Genomic DNA, 27,753 nt, shown 5'->3' on the forward strand with positions numbered 1-27,753 from the left:
ACCAGTACAACATGGTAAAATTGGTAACTTGGAATGTGGGGGGATACATTCACCAATTAAAAGATCTAAAATATTACAACATATGCACAGGCATAAAGTGGACGTGGCCCTGTTACAGGAGACACATCTCAATGCGATGGAGCATGCTAAGTTAAAAACATGGTGGGTGGGAGACTGTGTGGCAGCGGCAGCACAGGGGAAGAAAGGGGGGTGGCCATTTTGTTTAAAAAGGGGATGGCTGAAGAGGTCCGGACCATAGAGGCACATCCTGGAGGACATTTTATTTTGGTTAAAGCAGTCATCAACAAACATACAGTTTACATATGTAACATTTACGCCCTGAACCAATATGATAACAAATTCTACAAACGTGTGACTAAAGCACTGACTTCTCATGAGTGTGATCCCTTGGTGGTGGGGGGAGACTTTAATGCAGTGTGGGACCCTGGTATGGATAAGTCAACATCGGGACCTTTGTCTGGTTATTATGCTAACAAAAGTTTAATCCAGTTAAGTCAGTTGTTGGACCTTGTTGATATTTGGAGGGAGCTGCACTCATCGGATAGGGATTATACTCATTTATATCAAGCGCATTCTACCCAGGCACAAATCGACTATTTGCTGGTAACCAGGGGGGAGTTTAGCAGAGTGCAGAAATCGGATATAGGACCCTATGCTATATCGGATCATGCCTGGGTGTGGATGGATTGGGATTTAGGGCATATTGGGCCACGAGGCAGGCATTGGCAGTTCCCCATTGAGTTATATAAGCACCCTATGTTTCGGGAGAGGATGTTGAAGTGTTGGGAAACCTATAATACTATGAATGTAGAGCAAGAGGCTCACCCTGTATTGTACTGGGATGCAGCAAAAGTGGTTCTAAGAGGAGAAATAATAAGTTATTCCTATTATAAACGTAAGGCCCGTGACAGAGAAATCTTAAGGCTGGGAGGGCTGCTACGTAGAGCTAGGCAGTGTTATGGGATCTCACCGACAGGGGATCATCGGAGGACTCTGTTAGAATACCAAACGGAGTTGAACACGCTTCTTCATCAGAGGGCCCATAAATCGCAGCAGTTTACCGGTATATGCTTTATAGACATGGTAACAAAGCAGGACAGTTGTTGGAAAGGTTGATTCGGCCTACAGAGGGCCCTCGCAAAATTCATACAATTCAAGATACTAGAGGACGTAGGGTTCCATTCGGATGAGGGGATTTGTGAGATTTTTCAGGATTATTATCGAGGTTTATTTGCGGCTCCCCTGGATGAAGGTCTCCCGGGGGCATTGTATTTGGATAATATCGCACTGCCTTCCATAGGGCAAGCAGAGAGAGACCAATTGAACGCTCCAATAACTGAGGAGGAAGTAGCAATGACAATAGAGCGTAGTCCCCTGTTAAAGGCTCCAGGAGTAGACGGCTTTAGAGCTGAGTTTTATAAGCTTATGGGAGAGGTGGTGGTTCCTCCTTTAACTAAAATGTTTAATAAAATTGTAGATGAGGAAGCCTTGCCCAAATCCCTGGATTTAGCTCAAATTATAGTGTTACCTAAGCCAGGACCCAACCGGCACGGCATCATATCGTCCCATTTCCCTATTAAATTTTGAAGTCAAGGTGTTGGCAAAGATAATGGCGAATCGAGTAGCTCGGGTCTTACTGGGTATTCTTCATGAGTCTCGGGTGGGATTTGTGGGGAGACATTTGGTGGCAAAGAATCTGTGTACAATACTGACCATGCTGGAATATAGGGAGCGAAGGGGGTTCCAATCCATACTTATTAGTTTTGATGCCGAGAAGACCTTTGACCGAGTAAAGTGGGAATTTTTATTTGCCACCCTAAAGGCATATGGGTTTGGGGGTCGCTTTGTTTCGGTCATCAGGGCGCTATATTCAGCACCCCGCGCTAAAGAGTTGGTCAATGGGAGGTAATCTCGGCCCTTCCCAGTGCTTCGGGGGACTAGACAGGGATGCCCTTTCTCACCTCTTTTTGTGTTAACATTGGACCCCCTTATAAGGGAGATTATGGCAAATCCTGACATTAAAAGGTATTCAGATTGGTCCTCACTGTTTCTAGGTGGCAGCTTTTACTGACGACTTGTTAGTCCATCTTGGTACACCACGGGAATCCCTTGAGGTGTTATTGGAGACATTTCGGGAATATGGCGATTATACCGTGTTTTGCCTCAATTTGGATAAGTTGGAGGCTTTGCCATCCTCACTGCAAGTTAAGCAGTTGTGGAACTTAGATTTTCCATTACGTTGGGCAGATAATTCATTTATATATTTGGGGATTCGTTTAGCAATGGAAGTATGTTCCTTGTATCAAAGTAATATCTCAGTCCTCATGGAGGCCACTTGGGGGCAGCTGGATTGTTGGAGGGCCCTGCCGTTATCGTTGCTTGGGAGAATAAACCTTGTACAAATGGTCCAATTTCCTCGTTGGCTGTATGTCCTTCAGAGCCTACCCTTGCGCATACTGCAAAAAGATTATCAATAGAAATCAAACAAAATAAAACATGGAAAAGAAAATAAGATGATACCTTTTTTATTGGACATAACTTAATACATTTCTTGATTAGCTTTCAAAGGTTGCCCTTCTTCCTCAGATCGGAAAAATAAATTTTTTTCCGATCTGAGGAAGAAGGGCAACCTTTGAAAGCTAATCAAGAAATGTATTAAGTTATGTCCAATAAAAAAGGTATCATCTTATTTTCTTTTCCATGTTTTATTTTGTTTGATTTCTATTGATAACCTTAAGAGTGGACTAACACAGCTACCACATTCCTCTGCAAAAAGATTTAAATTTGTTACATAGCATGTTGAGAAGATTTTGTTGGGTGGGTAAAAAGCCCAGGATTAGACTGGCTAATATTTTGGGGTCACGGAAAAAGGGAGAGATAGGGCTGCCCGATCTAAAATTATACAATCAAGCATGTTTAATGCGTCATTTGAGTGACTGGTTTGGCCAGACACAAGTTTACACGCCAGTGGCGTTGGAAAGCACGTTCTATGAACCCTATAATTTTTATTCCCTGCTACATTGAAGGAAGAGTCTAACATCTGACCATTTGAAGGAGAGTATTTTGTTGGGACCTCCGAGGGAAGCGTGGAAGGTGTTGGTGAGCAAATTGGGGGGCAACGTATCAATCTCAGACCAGCTATCAATTAGGGGAAACGGGGCTTTCGAGCCGGGTTTAGATGGTCCTATCTTTAGGCTTTGGGAACAAAAGGGAATAGTACTTCTAGAACAAAAGCTCACAGAAGAAGGGAAGCTGTTGCCATTTGAAACTTTACAAATTCGGGTAGGCCCCACATAGGGCAATAGATTTGCATATGCACAAGTCAAACATTACATGTCCAGCCTCAATGGGTCCTCTCTGGGGAACCGGTTGGGTTCCTGTATTCATGAGTTTTTTCAACAGATGTGGGAAGTGGGAGTGTCAGCGTCAGGGTTGAATAAGGTAAAATTATGTATCATACCTGATAATTTTCTTTCCATTAATCATAGCTGATCAATCCATAGACTGGTGGGTTGTGTCCATCTACCAGCAGGTGGAGATAGAGAGCAAACTTTTGCCTCCCTATATGTGGTCATGTGCTGCCGGAAACTCCTCAGTATGTCGATATCAAAGCTCCATCCGCAGGACTCAGCATTTAGAGAATTACACCCACAAAGGGACACTCTGCCCAGCTCACCACCGCCGAAACGGGGGAGGGGAATTAACCCAGCTCATCCCCACACAAGTGGGGGAGGGGAATCCGTCCAGCTCATCCCCGCGGAGCGGGGGAGGGACACCACCCCGCCGATGCGGGGGGATCTGGCTTATCCTGCAACCGCAACCGCGGGAGGAGCTGACTGACCCTACCACCGCCGAAGCGGGAGGGGTACAAAGCTGCCCTACAGCCGCACGAAGCGGGAGGGAGTGCCGGCAGAATTTAAGTCTCAATCCAGCCCCGTAAAACGGAGGGGAGAGGAATGCAGCAGCTCACTGTAACACAAACTCGTCTCAACTCTTGAAGAATCCAAGTGAAAAAACTTGAACACGAAGTCCTCCTGAAGTAACTGAGAACTAAACTTGAACCTAAAAATTCAACCAGAATATAAACAGTACAGATATCTGGGAGGGGCTATGGATTGATCAGCTATGATTAATGGAAAGAAAATTATCAGGTATGATACATAATTTTACCTTCCATATCATCATGCTGATCAATCCATAGACTGGTGGGATGTACCGAAGCAGTACTCACCCAGGGCGGGACATTGAAATCCCTGACCTCAACACTGAAGATCCAAACCGGGCCTCCGCCCGTGCCGCCACAGTCAAGCGGTAATGCTTGGAGAATGTATGGGCCGATGCCCAAGTTGCCGCCTTGCATATCTCTTCCAAGGAGACGGACTCGGCCTCCGCCATCGAGGCCGCCTGAGCTCTAGTGGAGTGAGCCTTCAGCTGGATAGGCGGCACCTTCCCGGCGGCCACATAAGCCGCTGCAATGGCTTCCTTGACCCATCTTGCCACTGTAGGCTTCGCAGCCTGCAGACCCTTACGAGGACCTGCAAACAGGACAAACAGATGATCCGATTTCCGGAAATCATTGGTCACTTCCAAGTATCTGATGATGACTCGTCTCACATCCAGATATTTAAGAGCAGAGTATTCCTCTGGGTAGTCCTCCCTACGAAAGGAAGGGAGACAGAGCTGCTGATTCACATGGAAGCGAGAAACAATCTTGGCCAGGAAGGAAGGCACTGTGCGAATAGTCACTCCTGCCTCAGTGAACTGCAGAAAAGGCTCTCTACATGAGAGCGCCTGGAGCTCGGAAACTCTTCTGGCTGAAGTGATAGCCACCAAAAAGACTGCTTTCAACGTCAGGTCTTTCAGAGATGCCCTCGACAAGGGTTCAAAAGGCGGCTTCTGTAATGCTCTTAGCACCAGGTTGAGATTCCACGCAGGCACCACTGAGTGCAGAGGAGGGCGCAGGTGATTAACTCCCTTGAGAAAACGCACCACATCTGGCTGCGAAGCCAGGGAAGCACCCTTCAGGCGGCCCCTGAAGCAAGCCAGGGCCGCTACCTGGACTTTAAGGGAACTGAGCGACAGGCCTTTCTCCAGACCTTCTTGCAGGAATGCCAACACTGAAGAAATTGGAGCAGTGAATGGAGAAAATGAGCCTGCTTCACATCACGCTGCAAAGGTACGCCAAACCCTGGCGTAAGCCGTAGAAGTAGAGCGCTTCCTCGCTCTCAGCATAGTGGCGATGACCTTGTCTGAGAAGCCCTTCTTCCTCAGACGCTGCCGCTCAATAGCCAGGCCGCAAGACCAAAGGGGGAGGGATCCTCCATCACCACGGGACCCTGATGTAACAGGCCCTGCTCCACTGGCAGCCGCAGAGGATCGTCGATTGAGAGCCTGATCAAGTCCGCATACCAGGGACGTCTGGGCCAATCCGGACCCACCAGGATTATCCGGCCCGGATGCTTTGCCACCCGGTCTAGCACCCTGCCCAACATGGGCCAGGGCGGGAACACATAGAGAAGCTCTTGTGTCGGCCACTGTTGGAGAAGAGCATCTACTCCCAGGGATCGAGGGTCCCGTCCTCTGCTGAAAAAGCGCGGCACTTGGCAATTGGCCGATGACGCCATCAGATCTAGGCTCGGCTGGCCCCAGCGCTTCGTGATATCCAAGAACGCCTGAGCAGATAGCTGCCACTCTCCGGGCTCCAAGGTATAGCGACTGAGAAAGTCCGCCTTGACATTCATGACTCCGGCAATGTGGGCCGCTGACAGCTGTTCCAGGTTCGCTTCCGCCCACTGGCATAGATTCATGGCCTCCTTGGCTAGAGGGGCGCTCTTGGTACCTCCCTGGCGGTTGACATAGGCCACAGCCGTGGCATTGTCCGACAGGACCCGTACAGGCTTCAACGCCAGTACCGGGATGAACTCCAAAAGCGCCAACCGAATGGCTCTGAGTTCCAGGAGGTTGATAGACCACTTTGCCTCTGCAGGAGACCAGAGCCCCTGCGCTGTCCTTCCCAAGCAGTGGGCTCCCCAGCCCGACAAAGAGGCGTCCGTCGTGATGACAATCCACTCCGGGGTCACCAGAGGCATTCCTGCAGACAACTTGTCTGTCTGCGTCCACCAGCTCAGCGCCTTGCGCACTGCTGGGTCCAAGGGAAGGTGCACAGCATAATCCTCCGACATCGGAGTCCAGCGCTGCAACAGAGAGTGTTGTAGTGGTCTCATATGAGCCCTGGCCCAGGGCACTACTTCCATCGTGGCCGTCATAGAGCCCAACAGCTGCACATAGTCCCAAGCCCGAAGAGGAGAGGCTACTAGGAACTGTTCCACCTGAGCCTGAAGCTTGACAATCCGATTGTCTGGCAGGAACACTCTGCCCACTTGGGTGTCGAATCGAACTCCCAGATACTCCAGGGACTGAGTTGGGCGCAGCTGGCTTTTCTCCCAGTTGATGATCCACCCTAGGGAGCTCAAAAGAGCAACCACCCGGTTCACAGCTTTGCCGCACTCTGCATAAGAGGGGGCTCGGATCAACCAGTCGTCCAGATAAGGATGGACTTGTACTCCTTCCTTCCTCAGGAAGGCCACGATGACCACCATTACTTTGGAGAAGGTCCGCGGAGCAGTAGCCAACCCGAACGGGAGGGCTCTGAACTGGAAGTGTCGGCCCAGGACTGCAAAACGCAGAAAGCGTTGATGAGGAGGCCAGATGGGAATATGCAAGTATGCTTCCTTGATGTCCAAGGATGCCAGGTACTCCCCTGCCTTCACTGCCACTATAACAGAGCGGAGAGTCTCCATGCGAAAGTGCCGAACTTTCAAGGCCCGATTGACCCCTTTGAGGTCGAGGATAGGCCGTACAGAACCTCCTTTCTTTGGTACCACAAAGTAAATGGAGTAACGCCCCTTGCCAAGCTGATTTTTTGGCACCGGAACGACCGCACCCAGGCGGATCAGATTGTCCAAGGTCTGCTGCACTGCCACAGCTTTGACCAGAGACTTGCAGGGAGAGAGTACAAACCCGTCTCTTAAGGGTCGGCAGAACTCTAGCTTGTAGCCGTCTCTGATGACTTCCAGCACCCAAGCGTCTGAAGTTATTGTGGTCCACTCGCCCAGAAACGAGGACAGCCGTCCTCCAATCTGCACTGGGGCGTGGACCAAGGCCCCGTCATTGGGTACGAGACCCTGGGGGAGGACCGGAGGGAGCACCTCCGGGACGGCGGTCTCTGCGAAAGGAATGCTGCTTGGGGGAGAAGTTCCTCTTGAAGGAAGAGGGGGCAGAGGAGCCCGACCTGCCCGGGCGGTACCGACGGGCTTCCTGAAACCGTCCTCTGGAGGTACCGGGTCGAGTGCTAGCCCGAGCCCTGACCTCTGGTAACTTCTTGCCCTTAGACGTGCCGAGATCGGTCACGATTTTGTCCAGCTCGACCCCAAAGAGCAGCTTGCCTTTAAAAGGCAATCTAGCCAGGCGGGATTTAGAGGCGTGGTCAGCAGACCAATGTTTCAGCCAAAGCCATCGCCGCGCAGAGATTGTCTGAGCCATGCCTTTAGCTGAGGCCCTCAAGACATCATACAGCAAGTCTGCCAAATAGGCTAAGCCCGATTCCAGGGCCGGCCAATCAGCCCTCAAGGAATGATCCGAGGGGGAAGCCCGCTGCACCATAGTCAGGCACGCCCTGGCCACATAGGAGCCGCAAACTGAGGCCTGCAAACTTAAAGCAGCCGCCTCAAAGGACGACCTTAAGGCTGCCTCCAATCTTCTGTCTTGGGCGTCCTTTAGGGCCGTGCCACCTTCCACCGGCAACGCCGTTTTCTTAGTCACCGCAGTGATTAAAGAATCCACGGTAGGCCACAGATAGGCCTCACGTTCACTTTCAGGCAAAGGATAGAGGCGGGACATAGCCCTAGCCACTTTAAGGCTCGCTTCCGGGACACCCCATTGAGCCGAAATTAAGGTGTGCATGGCATCATGCACGTGAAAGGTTCTAGGCGGGCGCTTCGTCCCCAGCATAATGGCAGAGCCAACAGGAGCTGAGGGAGAGACGTCCTCCGGAGAGGAAATCTTCAAAATGCCCATGGCCTGCACCAACAGGTTGGGCAAATCCTCTGAGCGAAAGAGTCGCGCTGCAGAGGGATCATCCGCTCCATCCAAGCGGGGATCCGTCTCCTCCAAGGAATCCGCAAAGGACCATTGGGCGAACTCAGATACGCTGCCCTTATCTACATCGGAGGAGACAAAGTCCTCCAAGGCCTGGGAATCAACCTGAGGGCGTTTACCTCCGGGGGCCTCAACCTCTTTACCAGACGAGGGAGCAGGGGCAGCGTTTTGCATAAGGAAGGCCTGATGCAGCAGCAAAACAAACTCGGGGGAGAAACCCCCCCAGACTGTGCACTTCCGCAGCCTGGGCTACAGCCCTAGACGCACCCTCAACCGGCGCTCGCAAGAGCGGGGGAGAGACATGCTGCGCATCCAAGATGGCGTCCGGCGCGACACTCCGCGAAGGAGCCGCGCGGGAAGAACGGCGCTTAACTTTAGCCGCTTTTGTGCCGTCGCCCAAATTAAGGGCGTTCATGGCATTAATGTCTCCCACCTCAAGGGCGGCCCAAGAAGAAGCCGTCCGAGCCGCGTGGCCGGCCAAGATGGCGGAGGCGAGCAGCGGGGGATGGGCGTTTATGGCGGGAAAAACCGCCACACCGGAGGAAGGACCGGGACACTCATCGGTCACGAAACTGTCACCCAACAAGGGCGAATCAGACTTTAAGACCCCCGCATCCCCTCTAGAAGCGCCCAAGCGATCAGGGGAGCGACTCTTTGCGCCCTCGCCCTCCGACGCCATCGGCCATGTGGAGATCAATCGGGGAACCCCCTGCCCACTATAAAAAGGTAAAAATTACCTGCTTTCCGCTCCGAGCTGTAACGACCTGGTGTCCCAGTGAGTAGCTGCAATAAACGTTTAAATAAACGTCGAAATAAATGCCTTTAAGGACGTTCAAAATTTTTTAAATTTTTTTTTTTAACGGAGCCAGCGGGAGGGGGGAGAAAAGGAGGGACCTGGCACCACCAGGTTTGCACTTGCTCAAGAAGAGCCCTCAACCCCAGGCACTCAACAAAACCTAAAAATTAGGCTTGGAGGCCTAGCCAGAGCTGCTGCTGTGTGTGACCACCACCTGCTGAGATAGAGAACATACTGAGGAGTTTCCGGCAGCACATGACCACATATAGGGAGGCAAAAGTTTGCTCTCTATCTCCACCTGCTGGTAGATGGACACAACCCACCAGTCTATGGATTGATCAGCATGATGATATGGAAGGCTCTGATTAAAGGGATCCCAGTCAGGGACTTTACAGGGTTAAAGAGAAGATGGGAGGAAGATTTGGGGAGGTTCCTCAGGAATATTCCCCTAGTGACTAAGGATGAAAGATTAAGGGAATGTGGAGCAAGGGTGATACTTCGAGCATACATGGCCAAAGTACAATTGGTACATAAAAATTCACACGAGGGGGCCACTTGTTCCAAACGTAGGCAACATAGCCATACGTTTTTTCTTGCTATTTGGGAGTGTCCCGGGTACAGAAGTTTTGGGAACAAGTGCGACGGTTTTTGTCTCGCATATTGGGTTGGGTGGTTTGGGGGCTAGTAGAGCAAGTTGTACTTGATAAACCCAAAACATACTATCCTATGAATAGACATGCTACTCTTTTGTGTCACAAGTTGACCCTAGTAGCTCGAAAAGTTATATTACAATATTGGATATCGCCGGATCCCCCGGCATATTGGCACTGGAGGAATCAAGTGCATCTGTTGGCGACTTGGGAAGCTAGAGATGCTAGAGGATCCCCCAGAAGGAGGAAGGCCTTTTTGGCAATATGGAATCCTTACCTGTTCAGTTTGAGCCCTCGAGGGCGTAGCCTCCTTATCAACACCATGTGAAAGGTGAAAGTAATACCTTATCCTAAAGAAATTTGGGATAGAAAGGGAGGGGAAGGAATGATTCATGTGCAATCATCCTGGGTGCCTTTAGGGGCCGCCCAGGGTGGAAGTCTATGCGACAGGGGGGATAGGATGGGAGAGGGGGGATGGGGGCAGTAGAGATAATAGGATTGGATGTGGGATGGTGGATTGAGGGGAGGGGAGGGGGTTTATTAAAAGGTTAAATGAAGGCTCAGAAGGCCCAGTGTATTGGCTATACTCAGTACAGGGAGGGACATGTTGCTAATATAGTAATTTGGGCTTTGTTATCTTGTTGTTGCCTTCAATAAAAGTGTTGAAACAAACAGATATGAACATAAAACCCCGGGGGGGGGGGGGGGGGGGGGAGGAGGCCAAAAGGTCTGGATGGGAAGGGGAGAAAATTGTTAAAACTTTGATGATGGAATTTATTACCTTGTTCGTTTTAAGTAGGGTTTGATAATCAATTTGTTGTATATTGAGCTTGTTGGCTGTGTTTAACATGTTGGATAATCAATAAAAATTGTTGAAACATAAAAGCAATGGCCCCTGGGGGGTTTAAACAGGGAGGCAGACTGGATGATGTTAACTTAGAGTCTGTGTTTGATTGGTTGTGTAAGACCAGCCCTGAACTTGATTGGTATTCCCTTGACCAGCTGACATTACGGGAGTATAAATAAATAAAAAAAAACTTTGCGGCCATTTTTAAACTGCGACAAAGATAACTTGTGTGGTATGAAGTATTGCTATTGGACTGAAAGTACTATTGTTTTTCTTTTTCTTGTTTAAAATCTTTAATAACTCTACTTGTCTTCAGACAAACCTTGATATAGACCCCGACGAAACACGAATTCATGTCAGCAGGAAAAGTCTTCTTAATGATTTTGGATTATACCAGTGGAACACTTTGGTTGAAAATGAAAATCATGTGGAGTTAAGTACTTTTTGTATCTACATTTAGGAAAATGAGCGTAATATATTATTAAAAATGTATACAAAAAAAGCATACTAAATTGCAAAGTTGGATCGATGACGATTAAATGCCCATCCAGACCAATGGTTTGGCTTAAGTATAATGCCAATGTGGTGGTAGCATGCGGCTCTGACTGATCCAATAGCAACTTTCTACTACAGATTGTGAAAATAGGTGCTATTGTAGGGAGCTGGGTGTTTTGTTATTGATATATTGCTACCCCCTCATTTAAAAAGCAATTTGGGTGCTGAAAGTATTGAGGATCACAATTACTTAGGCATAAGAAAGTTCTTGGTTGAGCTGTTGTATATCAGCAATGATAAATCTCACATGGCTTCAGATTTCAGATCCTATGTGGAAGTTGAGTTATTCTTTAACATATCTCAATAAAAAGTTGGTTATTCTTCAAGAAACTGAGATTTCAGTCTGTACTTCTGTACATATTAACAGCTTCACCTTACCATAACATACACAGGTTGTAAATCTATTCCTAACAGCTTGAAGTTTTTGCTGCAACCCTAAGCTTGGGAGTTACTTGTGTGACTGACACATCCTGCTTGTCCATGGGCAGCAGGATAAATCAAACACAAATCCACCTGCCATCCCCTAATCGGCTGAAGCTGTTTGAACCTTTGAAATAACAGATGGGATAAGAGCAGATGCATGAAGGTGGGAGATCTCGCACATGCTCAAAAAAAACCTTCTGGGTTTTTCTGGGCTCTAGAGGAGCAGAAGTCCAAGACTGGTACCATCAGATGATGTCACCATGTGTGGCTGACATAAGAAATTTAGGGCACAAGTTGAAGGTCCACTTTTATACATGTGCCTTTGGAAGGCAAGTTGGGGATTCATTATGAGATTGTGCAAATGGTACCAGCTATTTAATTTTAGATTTATTATTCTTTGAGGTGTAGCTTAGACTAAGACTTCTGAGTGTACATTCTATAAATGTATGTCTGTTTTCTTGTGTGAATGGTTGACTTTTCTATAAGGACTATGGAGTTCATTTCTGACTTTTTAAACTTTTGATTGTAAATTAGCTTGACCTGCTTGGATTTAGGAGTATGGAAAATATGTAGTAACAATAAATGATAAACAATCCTATTGTTCACAGAAAACCCTTGTTAAAGGTACACAATCCCATTTTTTTTCTCTAGGCCCCCTGTAAGCCCAACCCCTCATCCCTGCTTTTACGATTTATTTTCCACACGTGTTTTCTTTCTCTCCATACCATACCCAAGATCCTACCTCTTTCTCACTGCATCTCATACTGGACTCTAACACCCTCAACTATCTGCACCCCCATGCCGAGTATCCATACTCCTATTGCTCGTTCTTTATGCCACCACCATAAAGATGCTCAGTTGTCTGGCTCTCTTCCCACCACCATCTTCCAAATAAGACCTCAGTTCAGTCTGGAATGGATCCTGCATCTCTGGTTTCCTCCAACATTCAGGCCAATGATGCTGCTGCTGACTCCTTTGTATTACCCCCTATGGGCAGCTGAGACCATCTTTCTCCCACCACATAGAACCAAGCATTGATTCTACTGTTTCTTCCTTACAACAAAAGTTGAAATCATGTTCTACATGCTCACGAGGACGAAGCAAAGGAAAAAGGCAACATCAGCTGCACATGGGCAGTAAAACAAGGCTGCAATAGCAGTGGCTGCTGCCTCCTGGTGTCTGTGCAAATTCTACACTGCATAGCTGCACAAAATTTCTCCAGAAGCAATGTGCCTTTATAAAACAAGTACTCAGAACCAGCCCCAGCTCACATCCTCACACACAAATTTATACCTGTTGTAAAGATGTGAATATGTAAGTGTGCAGTATGCATATACAGCAAAGATACTTATCTGTAGCAGATAGTCTCCGAGGACAGCAGGCTTCATATTCTAACGTGTGGGTAGACAATCTGCGTCATCCGGTCCGGCATTTATGCCCGAGTAAAAAAAAACCAGAGCTTTGTGAAGCGTAAGCCATGCTTCACTACGCATGTACGAGTGCCTTCCCGCCCGCTGCAAGAACGCGGTCCTCTCAGTTTAATTTTAAAGCAAAATAAGAAAATAAAATAATGAAAAAGATGACTCCAAGGGGAGGTGGGTGGGACTGTGAGAATATGAAGCCTGCTGTCCTCGGAGAACACTGCTACAGGTAAGTATCTTCGCTTTCTCCGAGGACAAGCAGGCTCTGATATTCTCACGTATGGGGAATCCCTAACATCCAGGCTCACCCAGAACAAGAAATGGTGGTCAATTGGGCCTCACAATGGCACGGACAAAACACAGATTAACCCAAAACTATATACAACCTGAATGAGAGTGCAGCCTGGAACAAAATTAAATGGGCCTAGGAGAGTGGAGTTGTATTCTAGACCCCAAAAAGATTCTGTAGCACTGACTGCCCAAACCGACTATTACGTTGGGTATCCTGCCCAAGGAAGTAATGAGATATGAATGTGTGGACTGAAGACCAAGTCGCAGCCTTGTAAATTTCCTCAATGGAGGCTGACCTCAAGTGGGCTACCGACATAGCCATGGCTCTGATATTATGAGCAGTGACATGACCCGCTAGGGTCAGCCCAGCTTGGGCATAAGCGAAGGAAATGCAATCTGCCAACCAATTAGAAATGATGTGTTTCCCAATGGTGACCCCCATCCTGCTGGAATCAAAAGAAACAAAAAGCTGGGTGAACTGTCTGTGGGGCCTTGTCTGCTCCATGTAGTAGGCTAATGCTCTCTTGCACTCCAAGGTGTGCAAGCTGCTTTCACCAGGATGGGCATGAAGTTGGGGAAAGAATGTTGGCAAGACATTCAACTGGTTCAGACAAAATTCCAACACCACCTTCGACAGGAACTTAGGATTCATGTGGAGGACTACTCTGTTGTGATGAAACTTAGTATAAGGTGCATCCACTACTGAAGCTCAGTGACCATACAGGCTGAAGTAACAGCCACCAAGAAAATGACCTTCCAGGTCAAGTACTTCAGATGGCAGGAATTCAGTGGCTCAAAAGGAGCTTTCATCAGCTGGGTGAGAACGACATTCAGATCCCATGACGCTGGTGGAGGTTTGAGAGGGGGCTTTGACAAAAGCAAACCTCTCATGAAGCGAACAATTAAAGGCTGTCCACCCTCTCTACATGCTGATCATAAACACTAATTGCCCTAAGGTGAACCATTATGGAGTTGGTCTTGAAACCTGACTCAGTCAAGTGTAGAAGGTCGAAAAACACTCCAATCTCCACGGTTCTTCGGAGGACAATTCCAGATGATGGAACTAAATCTGCCTCGGTGATCAGAATCATGGTTCCACAGTCTTGCTTGAGTTTCAACAAAGTTTTTCCTACTAGAGGTATTGGAGGATAAGCATACAGGAGGCCTGTCCCCCAATTGAGGAGGAAGGCATCCAAAGCTAGTCTGTCGTGGGCCTGAAGCCTGTAACAAAACTGAGGGACCTTGTGATTGATCTGAGTGGCAAAAAGATCCACCGAGGGGGTGCTCCATGCTCGGAAGGTTTTGCAGGCCATGCCCATGTGGAGAGACCACTCGTGCAGTTGCATTATCCTGTTCATTCTGTTGGCCAAGGTGTTGTTTGCACCTTCCAGATAAGTGGCTCGAAGGAACATAACGTGCAGGCAAGCCCAATACCACATCCGGACAGCTTCCTGACACAGAAGGCATGATCCGGTGCCCTCCTGCTTGTTGATGTAATACACTGCAACCTGATTGTCTGTTTGAACAAGAATAATTTCATGGGACAGCTGATCTCTGAAAGCCTTTACAGCGTTCCAGGCTGCTCGAATCTCCAGGAGGTTGGTCTGAAGATTCGTTTCCTGAAAGAACCAAGTAACTTGAGTGTGAAGCCTACTAACTACTACTTAACATTTCTAGAGCGCTACTAGGGTTACGCAGTGCTGTACAGTTTAACAAAGAAGGCCAGCCCCTGTTCGAAGGAGCCTACAATCTAAAGGACGAAATGTCAAGTTGGGGCAGTCAAGGTTTCCTGAATAGAGGTGTAGTGGTTAGGTGCCGAAGGCGACATTGAAAAGGTGGGCTTTGAGCAAGGGTTTGAAGATGGGCAGGGAGGGGGCCTGGCGTATGGGCTCAGGGAGTTTATTCCAAGCATGGGGCGAGGCGAGGCAGAAAGGGCGGAGCCTGGAGTTGGCGATGGTGGAGAAGGGTACTGAGAGGAGGGATTTGTCTTGAGAGCGGAGGTTACGGGTAGGAACGTAAGGGGAGATGAGGGTAGAGAGGTAAGGAGGGGCTGCAGATCGAGTGCATTTGTAGGTTAGTAGGAGAAGCTTGAACTGTATACGGTACCTGATCGGAAGCCAGTGAAGTGACTTGAGGAGAGGGGTGATATGAGTATATCGGTCCAGGCGGAAGATAAGACGTGCAGCCGAGTTCTGAACGTACTGAAGGGGGGATTGATGGCTAAGTGGGAGGCCAGTGAAGAGTAGGTTGCAGTAGTCAAGGCGAGAGGTAATGAGAGAGTGGACGAGAGTTCGGGTGGTGTGCTCAGAGAGGAAAGGGTGAATTTTGCTGTTATAGAGGAAGAAGCGACAGGTCTTGGCTATCTGCTGGATATGCGCAGAGAAGGAGAGGGAGGAGTCGAAGATGACTCCGAGGTTGCAGGCAGATGAGATGGGGACGATGAGGTTGCTATCAACTGAGATAGAGAGTGGAGGGAGAGGGAAAGTGGGTTTGGGATGGGAGACAATAAGCTCGGTCTTGGCCATGTTCAATTTCAGCTGGTGGTTGGACATCCAGGCAGCAATGTCGGATAAGCAAGCCAATACTTTGGCCTGGGTTTCGGCAGTGATGACATGACATGAGCTCCCCAGCCCAGGAGAGATGCATCCGTTGTCAGCACTTTTTGCAGCTGAGGAATTTGGAATGGAAGTCCCAGAGTCGAACTGTCCCCCACTGAAGAGAGCAAACAAGTTCTGGGGACATTTAGATGAAATCATCCAGGCTTTCCGTGGCTTGGTACCACTGAGAAGCCAGGGTCAATTAAGCTGGTCTCATGTGAAGACATGTCATGGGTGTAACGTACACTGTGGAGGCCATATGGCCCAGTAATCTCAACATCTGTCAAGTTGTGATCTGCCAGGAGGCCCGAACCTTGGACTCCAGCAGGACTAGATTGTCTGCTCTGGCCTCCAAGGGATAGGCTCGAACCTTCTGTGTGTGGAGTAGGGCTCCTATGAATTCCAATTTCTGGGCAGGGTGCAGATGGGACTTGGGGTAGTTTAAGACAAACCCTAGTAGTCCTAACACCCAAATAGTCATCCGCACTCCCGAGCACTCTCCTCTGAGCTAATCTTCACCAGCCAATCATCGAGACATGGGAACACATGGACTCCCAGTCTACGTAGCGATGCTGCAACTACCACTAGACACTTGGTGAAGACCCTGGGAGCTGACACAAGGACAAAAGGAAACACGCGTTACTGAAAGTGATGTGTTCCAGCCGAAATTGAAGATACTTCTGGTGGGCAGGAAGTATCAGAATATGAATATATGCGTCTTTAAAGTCCAGAGAACATAGCCAATCGTTTTCCGAATCATTGTGAGAAAGGTGCCCAGGGAAACCATCCTGAACTTTTCTTGGACTAGAAATTTGTTCAAGGTCCTCAGTTCTAGGATAGGACGCATCCTCCCTCTTCTTCTTCTGCTCGGCCTGCTCCAGAGGGAACGTATCGACCAAGTCATACAGCTGTCTCACCAAGTTCTACAAGTAAACGATCGTGAAGAGCTGGTATGATTGAATGCGGGATATGAGCATAGAGACCTGGTACATCTTTCTCCCCAAAGAATACAGGGTTCTAGCTTCTCTGCCTGGGGAAGCCGAGGCATAGTCCCTACTACTTCTGGCTCTTTTGAGAGCAGATTTCACAACCATGGAGTTGTAAGACAACCGAGGCCGCACAAACCCAGGTTCACCATGGATCCGGTACTGGGTATCAATTTTCTTGGGGACAACAGGGACCGACAGAGGGGATGCCCGGTTCCTAACGAGGACTGCCTTGAGTATCTCGTGGAGAGGAACTGTTGCAGCCTCCTTTGGACCTCGAGCATCTTGGCTCTGGGCTCATCCTTCATGTCGGAAAAAAAGCCAGCAGATCAATGTCACAACAAAAAGATTTTATTGAAGATACCGTGTATGAACAAATCGCCCGACACAGGCCGTGTTTCGCCCACCTAGGGCTGCGTCAGGGGCTACAATGAACAAATATATAATAATTATCATAGATCATAATAAATAAAATATAACACACATACGAACATAATATATCAAACATATGAATTGACAAAAACAATTAATAAAATATGGAATATTACTAGGTATACATAGAGAGTATACTAAAATAATTACATGAATAAACATATCGATACGCACTGTCCAATATAAATAATATATATATATACATGTACATAAAAGAGCATATATAAGAAAATATATACATAAAAGAAGTATATATAATGCAACAATTGTATGACAGTGCATATAAACATATATATAAAAGCATAATAAAATCTGACATCACGTAACAGCAAATCAAGGGCACTGGTATAGGTTATGAACTTCAATACAAATATGTATAAAAAAATTAATAAATGAGATAATAAAAGGCACATGTCTACAGGGAATGGAATAGCATCAGCCATTTCCCTCACAAAAGATGGAAAAGAGGTTCTCAGGTGGAAACCGTCTCCTCTCAGGTGGTGGAGAGGGCTCAGAAGGGATCCCATAAGACTCATCGAAGGAAAAGTATCTGGGATCCTCCTCCAATTTCCATGAGCGCTCCCCTCCTTGGTATCAGATAGAATCTCTCTATGAGACAATCAAACCTGCCTCGATGCCGAGGAACTATGTCCTCGAGAGCGGCATCGAGAGACTGGCTCCTGCCTCGACCCCAGCGAAGCTTCCTTCACTGATGTCAGAGGGGTGCCAGACTGGGTGGCAGTCGACACCAGTGCTGCAAGTGGGGCTGGCATCAGAGACTGCACAGGCTGAGGGCCAGGTGGAGCTACAGCAGAACGTATGGCAGGCGCAAGCACCCTCGATACCGTAGCACATCGCTGCGTGAGGCCATCCAGCAGCTCAGGGAGCAAGGCCAAGATGTGCTCATCGAGGGCTAACATCAGGAAAAGCTAGGGCATTGGCTGAGGCATAGGTTGCAGAACCGCTGGGGCAGATACAGGGGCAGGATCTTGGCTGCATGGAGAAAATCGCATTGGCATCTCCTGGATGGAAGGAGAACGGTCCTCACAGCACCGACGCTTCTCGGATGCCATGTCCCTCGGCTCCCCAGAGCTCCTGGCACAGTGTATCGAGGATGATCGGTAACTGTGCTTCTTGGCCTTCGCCGAAGAACATTATCCATTCTCCTCGGTGCCAAGGATGACATTGAATCCGATGAGGAATGGTCTCAGAGGACCTGTACAGAAGGCCTCGAGACAGGTGAAGACCCACTTGAAGCCTCACTGCTTCCAGTGTCTTGAGGTCGATGCAGCCATGCTTACTGATACTGGTGCAACACTCAACACTGATGCGGAGGAACCGGACCTGGCTACAAAATTCTTTTCACGTTGAGCCTCCCGGGAAACCTGGGTTCTCTTCTTCATACGAAGGCAGAGAACATAGTTAGCAAGGCTATAGTTGGGCCCAAGACACTGCAGACACCAAGAATGAGTGTCTTTTCCCAAGATGGTCCGGTTTCACCGGATGCAATGTTTGAAGCCACTGGGAGTCTTCGTGGACACAGAAGGGAAGACCTTGCCGGCCAAATCAAATGGCTCGATGGTGCCTGAAATAGGGGCAAAGGAACGAAAAATGGGGGTTCCCAACCGGAGTCAAGGCCTAAAGGCAGCTCACATCGAAAGATAAAGGAAACTTAAATGCGGACAAAAGAAACCTAGCAAAAAAACTAAAGGGACTCTTATTTATTTATTTAAAGAAACAAGGCGAAAAAGGATAAGAAAAAATAAAAGGCTGAAGGCACTCAAAAGCTCAAAACCCGGGCATGTGAAGACACACTGAAAAAGCGCAACTTCTCCTCATGCAGAGAAAACAAAACTGAGAGGACAGCGATCTCGCAGCAGGCAGGAAGACAGTCGCGCATGCGCAGTGGAGCACGATTCGTGTTTCACAAGGCTCTGTGGTTTTTTGTTTTAACTCGGGCATAAATGCCAGACCACACAATGCGGATCGGTGTCTACTCACACGCGAGACTATGAGAGCCTGCTTGTCCTCGGAGAACTACGTATTTTATACAAATGTGTATACACTGCAAGTCCACCCTCATTTTGCCCAAATTATGCCCCCGGGAACGATTATACACAAGCTTGTCAGGACATCTACTCATAAAAGTGTGTGGCCCAATACACAGATATAAGAACTCTTTTTGTAATCACTTTATAAAATTACCCCCATATATGCACAGAAAATATAGATTAACAGAGTGTAAAAATACTGACTTCAGGAAAGTGATGAGTAAATAAAGATTAACTGAAACAATGAATTTCCAAACATGGTACATTGTTTCCCATTATTTCAACATAACAAAGAAACATTTATTAAGCCCTCCGAATAACAAAGATATAAGAGGTATGATGTACAACATGAACTACTGCTTTCTTTCAATGCAATAATCACTCTGTATTTACCCCCGTTTACTAAGCCGCACTAGCGGCTGTGGGTGTGTTAATGCCAACACAGTACATTCACTTTGAATGAGCTGTGTCAGCATTGCCACGTGGCTTAGTAAACGGGGGGTTAGTTAAGAGAGATTTCTTATAGTCAAAGAAAACAGAGTTTCCACATGTATATGAATAGTTATAAAATGTTTTATAGAAATTGTATTTTATTTTAAAAAATAATAATAAAAAAGTTACCTGTAAACTTTTTAGTTCGTCCTCCAACTGTTTGATTCTGGATTTGGACCAAGCTTTTATTTTAAGGAACTTAGCTTCAGATTTGCTTGCCTCATCAGTTTTAATCTTCACTTGTGCTGAAAAACAATTATTTCAAAAATCTGCCAAAATGATAATTATAAAAATGTATCTCACTTCCGGTTCTTAATTTTTTATATCCAAAAATTAGAAGTGTACTAGAAGAATACATTTACATGTTTAGCAAAATTGAGCTGGAGTACTTACTTCTGGATAACAATTATTTTAATATATATAGGAGGTAATTTTAGAAGCCTTGCAAGACATTTGCACACGTGGATACTTATATGGATAAATGCAGAAAGCATGCACAGATAAATGCCAATTTTCCAATGCCATTACCTATACATGTAATTGCTATGGAATTCACAAATCAAAGGGAGTGTGCTCTGGGAATGGGATGGGCAGTCCAAATATACACGTATATTCCCAATCCTACACACGAATACACGTATAGTTTTTAAATTTTCTCTGTCAGCTTTTGCACCTCCAAGGCACTCACAAGCAATGTTAAAATACCATTTTGGTCAGGGATTTCAAAGAGCAACTGAGGCAGCAAATTAACTGTCTGGTATTTTAAATAGCCTTATTTTCCTTTAGGAGCTTGGCTCATTAATCGGCTGCTCTTATATATGTAATTTCATGGAATAAAGCTCTTACATGTTTAACTGCTGGTACTTCCTTTTTTTTTTTTTTTTTTTTTTTATAATCTTTATTAATAAATTCAATTTTTCACAACAAAGTGTAAATATGCAATCGGCATTATTTTACAATGAAATTCAAAATACAATTAAATAATTGACAGAAAATATTCATCCGCCTATTTGTCCACAAAACAAAGAAATTAGATTCCAGGATTTCAAAAGTACCAAAAGGAAATTAAAAAAAAAAAAAAATCTTAGCGGTTGCCACCTCGGGTTATCGACCCTAGCCTGCTTGTTAGGGTGGGCATACTACATTCACTTCGGCTCTAGCATCTAGAAATTCTTTAAACTGTTTTGGGTCTACAAACTGAAACTGTTTACCCTCCAGCAATACATTACAAATACAAGGAAAACGTAACACAAAATTTACTCCCAGTGCCAACGCTCTAGGGCGCTGCTCCAAAAAAGCCTTGCGCCTTATTTGTGTAGGCCGTGAGAGATCTGGAAAAACTCGCACCTTTGAGCCCAAAAACAATTTTTCTAAATGTCTCAAGGAAAGTCTTAAAACAGCATTGCGGTCAGGTTCCAATGCAAAAGTGACCAGCATAGTTGACCTCTGTGTAATTATATCCAATGAACTTTCCAGGAAGGAAGTAAGATTCATTCCATCCCCTACTACTGGGGGGTTTCCAACAGTCCCCTTTGAATTCCAGATATAATAGGCTCGAGTAATGGGAGGTAGTGAGTCCTTGTCCATTCCAAGTAAGTCAGTCATATATTTTTTAACCATCTCAATAGGAGAAATTAAAGGAGATTTGGGGAAATTTAGAAACCTAAGGTTAGATTTCCTAACCTGGTTCTCCAGGTATTCCATACGTTTATGCATGTAAGTATTATCTTTAACCAATACGGTTTCCAAGTTCCCCATTTCTTGAAGTTCATTATTCACTTTATCTATTTTCAAGGATTGTTGTGCTGACACTTGCGCTTGGAGCAACGCAGCTTCAGACAAAAGTTTAATATCACCAGTATTTTCTTTCAATGTATGCTGCATAGAGGCCTGAATGTTGTACACCATGTCCCATAGTGACTCAAGTGTCACTACTGCTGGTCTAACCACGCCACTCAAAGCTGGGAGAGATTGAGGTTGGGCCTCAGCTCGAGATAATTTTGATACCATATCTTGAGGAAATACCTGTAAAGCTGATTTGAGTAACTGTTCTCGTTCATGAGGTCCTCTCTCTGTAGCTGCAGACTTGCCCTCCAACAGGTTCGGTTGAGCCACTTCGGTTTCCGTCGCTGTACTGACTGCAAACAGCTCTCTTCCCGGCTGGGGCGGAGCAATACGATCTACAGGGCTCAAGGAAGCCCCGTTAGGACTCTCGATCAGCTGCTGCACGTCGAGAGTTGCAGTAGGGGTCGATGTTCCCCGAGGCCCCGATGGTTGCCTCGAAAATGGCAGGGTCGACTGTTTCAACGCTGGGATGGTCTCGGGAACCGAGGGAAGTTCCCTGACCTTTCCCCTCCGCTTCCCCATCCGAAAAAACGAGGCGGCAGAAGCACCAACGGAACAGAAAACCCAAGCCTCCTCAGGAGCAAACACAGGTGCGTCCGTCTAAATCGCCATCTTGGAACCACGCCTCAACTGCTGGTACTTCCATGTGTAAGTGCCACCAGCTGCACATGCAAGGGGCTGAGTGAGGCTTATCTTTTTGTAAATGTGTAATTTTAGAGAATGCTTGCTTCTGCTGCACATTTAGGGAATTATATTTAAAAGGCTATGGGAAACATGTTTACAAAAAAGTCTGTATTCAGCATAGAAGATGGCTTTTACTCAGACCTGTGCACATGCCATTTGAGTTAACTGTGCCTTAGGTTGAGAAGCATCCTTCCAAAGCTGCGCTGAGCCAGATCTCTAGCACTGGAATTTGGAGAGTAGAGCACTGTGCAGAGAAGTGGAAGCCACCTCATCAGATGAATACCTACTTGAGGGGTATTCTTACTAAGCTGTGGTAAAAGGCTGTCTCTTATTTTAAAAAGAAATGGCTGTACGGTAAGTGAACTACTTACCGCACAGCCATTTTTTTGGGGGGGAGCACTTATCGCCACCCATTGAGGTGGCAGTAAGGGCTCCTACGCTAACCCGGCAGTAACTGGGCAGCGCATGGAGCTGCACGATTACCGCTGGGAAAGCACCAGTGCTACAAAAATAGAAAATATTTTTGAAGTGCTGGAAATGGCGCGCACTGGGGATGGGAACTACCACCGGGCTCCTGTGGTAGCCAGGCGGTAGTTCCTGATTGGTGGCATGGCAAGCCCATTGGGCACGCCAACCCTTTAGTAAAAGGGCCCCTGAATCTGTAGAAGTAGCCAGTTTCTGGCAGAAAACATTTTATTTCCTTGTGTACAAGAAGGGGCCTCTCCTCATTCTCATAATGATCAATGAAAATCATCCTTTTCAGTGAAAGGAGATTTTCTCCTGCAGTGCTTAAATTTAGCCTGGTGCCTAAAAAGTATCAGACATCCATTACTCTGATATGTGTGTTGAAGTTCTGGAGCTGTCTTCCACATGTTGGGCCATGCATGAGCATTGAGAGGTTAAGAAATAAGAAATTAAAATTAAAAAATTAAATGCAAAACCATCCTCTCTCCATTTTTCTTTTTTGAAATGCAATGAAAACCACCTCCAGAAAACAGTGCAAGGGAGAACTTTCTTTCCATATCCATTCAACAAGTCAGAAAAAAAAATGAGGACTGCAGCCGCTCATGCGCAGAACGTTTACACTAATTATGCACTCTAGGAGACTGTTCAGTCTCAGCGCCATGCAATGACATCACCCACTTATGTGCCTGATTACTGAAGAAAATTTTGTTCCATTTCCATGAGTAGTCCCCTAACTGGCCTAAGCATAGTGCCAAAGAACAGCCAGAAATCTAATGCTGATCAAAATTTTAAGATAAATAATAAATACACCTAATACCTTTCAATTTCTCTACTTTTTGTTTCATTACAGCATCTGCATCCAGGGCTTGCTCGGAGTTGCTCTCGCTACTCTCTGCTCGTTTCTGAAGTTGTAGCACGGCTTGATCCTTCTCCTGAAGTTCCAGCTCATGTTTCTCTTGAATTTCTTGTATCATGGCAGCATGCACCTCATGTAACTTCTTCAATTCATTCTCATGTTTTTCCCTCATGTCCCTCAGCTGAGCTCGCATTACATGTTTCTCAGCCTCCAGCTTAGACTGCAGATTTTCTTTCTCCACATGTAGACGTCTGTTTGTGTCATTTATTTCCTGTGCAATCAAAAAGATTTTAAGGTACAAAGAAAATAATACTTAATTACATATTCCAATAGTTGCTCTTTCAATTACACACTAAAAGATCAATGTTAAAATGCATTTAAACTAAAAAAATATATTGTATTACTCTATTTTACTGATGTGCTATCTTATCATGTATTTGATTGTTTTATCTGATATAAACTGCTTGGAGGAGGAGGGGGGGGGGTCAAACCTTTCCTCATAAAAGGAAAGGCTAAAGCGATTAGGACTCTTCAGCTTGGAGAAGAGATGGTTTAGGGGAGATATGATAAGAGGTCTATAAAATCTTGAATGGAATGGAACAAGTAAACATGAATTGATTGTTTACTCTTTCAAAAAGTTCAAAGACTAAGGGACATGCCATGAAGTTACATAGTAGAACATTTAACATAGATACGAGACAATAACTTTTCACTTAACATATACTTACACTCTGGAACTCATTCCCGGAGCAAGTGGTTAAAGCTGGGTTTAAAAAAGGTTTGGACAAATTCCTGGAGGAAAAGTCCATAAACTTTTATTAAGGAAGACCCCAGCAACGCCACTTTTTATCTCTGGGGATAAGTAGCATCATGGAATCTTGCTACTTTTTTGAACTCATCCAGACCTGGACTGGCCTCTTTGGAAACAGGATATGGATTAGATGGGCCCCTAGTTTGATCCAGTATTGCAAGTCTTATGTTCATAATTACAATGTAACTGCAACATAACCTAACATATCCAACAGTTTTAACTAGGATTGCACTCACTAGACTGGCTTCAGTAATGGCACTCAAAATTTGGCGCCAGAAAAAAATATATATAGCACTGCTAAGTGCAATTCTATGAAGGGAACTAATTTCTTTAGGCACCAGAATTACACCAGCTGAAACCTGGTGTAAATGCTGATGCCGATGTTAGGCGTGCTGAGGCTGCAGTCTATTATGCACACAACTTCAGACTGCCCATGGCCCTTTCGAGTTACGTGCCAGTAGAGTTAGGCACCGTGCCTTACAAAACAGTGTTTCCCAAGTCACTCCTGGAGTACCCCTTTCAGTCATGTTTTCAGGATATCCACAACGGATATGCATGAACTTGATTTACATATACTGCCTCCATTATATGCAAATCTCTTTCATATATTTTCACTGTGGATGTGCTTTATCAGATTTCCATGTTAAAAACCATTCTCGTGAATTTATGTAATGTCAAACTGTGCAAACCACTTGATCAGTTATGAATGCAGTGTTAACATACACATTACTATAGAATTTATTTATCCAGCCATCCAGTGTTTGATATTCTGCCATTCTAAGTCTAGGATGGTGCATTATTTATTATTTACAACAAGATCAATCTAAACTTGGGCAATAAAAAATATCAACACAAAAAATATTCAAATAACTTTACATATTAAAGCATATTATGCTATTTACATCTACTATGTTACAGTGTCAACACACAATAAAACATTTTTTTTAAATCTTGTAATATAAACTGACTATCGTATGTTACCTTTATGGACGTGCAATGCTCAAAACTGACCCAAAAGGAGAGAAGATATGACAATATAGGAAACTTGGTGAAAATGCTAAAAAAGAAGATTGGTAAGGCAAGCTTATGAAGTTAACAACTTATACCTTTGGGATATGTGTACTTGACCTACTCAACTCTTTTACATGTAACTCCATCGTGCATATGCACCTATTAACACGATGGACTTTGCAGCAAAGGAATGTACTCCAGAAGCTATGTTGCACAGAGGTCCCCCCCCCCCCCCCCAACAGTTCCCACTGCACCAGGAAAACAAAAAGGCAACTGTATTCTAACTAGCTGCACCAGACTCTCTCTCCTACATAAACTAGATGTCTACTAAAAACTCTTTCAGACTATTGCCCATGACAGTCTGCATTAATTTCAACTAACTGCAAGATGATATTCAAATGGACACTATTTCCTACCTTCAGCTGCTGGTCCTTGCTATCCAATTCTTTTTGTAGCACATCAATCACTTGGTTTCTACCAAGCAAGACTTCCTCCTTTTCATGTAACTTTTGCTTCAAGGCTTTTAATAACTAGCAGAAATTTAACACAAAATAAAAGATTTCAAAATAAGGAGAAAATGTTCAACTTGACTGGTTCACAAACTAAAACAAATGTCCAACCCTAAACACCATACCCCAGAAGAAGCAGAGTAATTTTCTGGTCAATTCCTTATTAACTTCTTGAATCACAGGCACTCAAAAGGTGGTAGACTAGAGGCTGGTAGACACTGCTGCCCATATATGGGGGCCCCCCTCCCGCTATCAGCATGCAAGATTAAATAGGCCATTGACGGTGACATTTTCAGACAAAAATTACATGCTGCTGACTTAACTCTTCTAGCCAGTTTGCCCAACTGCTACACTTTACAAATGGGGATATGTTTACTAAAGTGAGCTATGGGCGCGTTAGCGTTTTTAACGTGCATTAATGGTTGACGCACGTTAAACGCTAATGTGCCCATAGGAATGTATTGGCGTGTTAGCGTTTAACACACCTTAATTTTAAAGGTGTGCTAAAAACGCTAACGAGCCTTAGTACATATACCCCATGGTGTAAAAGCATATGAAGCATTTATAATGAGATGGGTGGGTTTGACTATTCAAACGTATTTTACAGGTCAGTTTTTCATATGTATCACCATTAAAAATAAACATAATTGTACACCGCCTTGAGTGAATTTCTTCAAAAAGGTGATAAATAAATCCTAATAAATAAATTTAAAGTAAACAAATGAACTAAAATTTATGTCAGAACTTTTGTAAATGCTAAAAACACACATACAAAAAAAACAACATAAAATAAAAAAAGTGGTGGACACATGTTTGGTTTAATTAGTATTTGAGATAGGAAAACAAGTTCAAACAGTTCTAGAACATTCTTCTGCTCTAATCAGCTGGTCAAAGGTTCTTAACTCTCCTACCTGCTCTAGATCAGCACTTGCATCAGATTTTGCAGCTAGTTTAAACAGCTCCTGCTCATGTTTCTGCGCCTGAGACATAAGATCCTTCTCTCTTTCCTGAATGATGTTTTGAAATACACGTATCTGAAAACAACCAGAAACTGAAAATCTTAATATGTCGAAAGTGCACTTCAATATTATATGCCATCTTTGTTTTTCTTGATTATAAAACATCACCATAACAGAAATCCTCCAAAATGACACATCTAGAAGCCAGAAAAAATAGAAAGCACACCTTAACCAAAGCAATTCCACAACTACAATAACATTTTTTATTAAACAAAATTAGTTCTTTTTTCATACACTGTGTTTAGACATTTCACAATACTAAACCAGTAGCATTTTTGGAAATAAATTATGGACATATTTTACCAAGCCGCGTTAGTGGCTGCTGCACGGCAAATGAGAGGAACTGAATGGGCTTCCTCTCATTTGATGAGCAGAAATAGCTAGCGGGGCTTTGTAAGAGAAGCCCTATGTAATTGATTTTGATTTTGTTCCTGCATAGGTACTGGTGTTCAAAACTTCTAAGAGTATTGCTTGTTCAGCCATGTCAATCATTATAAACCTAAGTAAAACAAAGTACTGATGTACTCATCTTTACCAGAATCCCATGAGGGAATCATGTAAACATGCATGAATGAATATACAAGCTTTAGGTGTGCCGAAGGAGATCTTTAAAAACACAATGCACAGCTGTAACAACAGGACGACATACCTTATTTAAAAAATAAACAACAAAAACAAGGGAGAAAAATACAATATACGGTAGAAGAAACTGGCAAATGGATAGTCTGAACAAGTTAGCTTATATTACAGGGATTTGATACATTTTGAAATCCATAAACAGGTCACAACTTCTGAATATTATAAATTGCTTCTGATCTGTTAAATTAACAGACC

At 45.2% G+C, this 27,753-nt stretch overlaps 1 protein-coding gene across 3 annotated transcripts in view; it reads right to left on the reverse strand.

Moving 5' to 3' along the window:
• LOC115468775 (golgin subfamily B member 1-like) overlaps window positions 1-27,753 on the reverse strand; it is a 133,054-nt gene that overhangs the window by 70,841 nt on the left and 34,460 nt on the right. For all 3 annotated transcript variants that reach the window (XM_030200754.1, XM_030200751.1, XM_030200753.1), the window contains exons 8-11: window positions 26,812-26,934; window positions 25,808-25,921; window positions 23,531-23,840; window positions 19,849-19,964 (exon numbers count right to left, since the gene is read on the reverse strand). In XM_030200754.1, coding sequence (XP_030056614.1) covers window positions 19,849-19,964; window positions 23,531-23,840; window positions 25,808-25,921; window positions 26,812-26,934 — 663 coding nt within the window. The remainder of the gene's footprint in view (window positions 1-19,848; window positions 19,965-23,530; window positions 23,841-25,807; window positions 25,922-26,811; window positions 26,935-27,753) is intronic.

This window comes from Microcaecilia unicolor, chromosome 4 (assembly GCF_901765095.1).
Source record: "Microcaecilia unicolor chromosome 4, aMicUni1.1, whole genome shotgun sequence".
NCBI classification, from domain to species: Eukaryota; Metazoa; Chordata; class Amphibia; order Gymnophiona; family Siphonopidae; genus Microcaecilia; species Microcaecilia unicolor.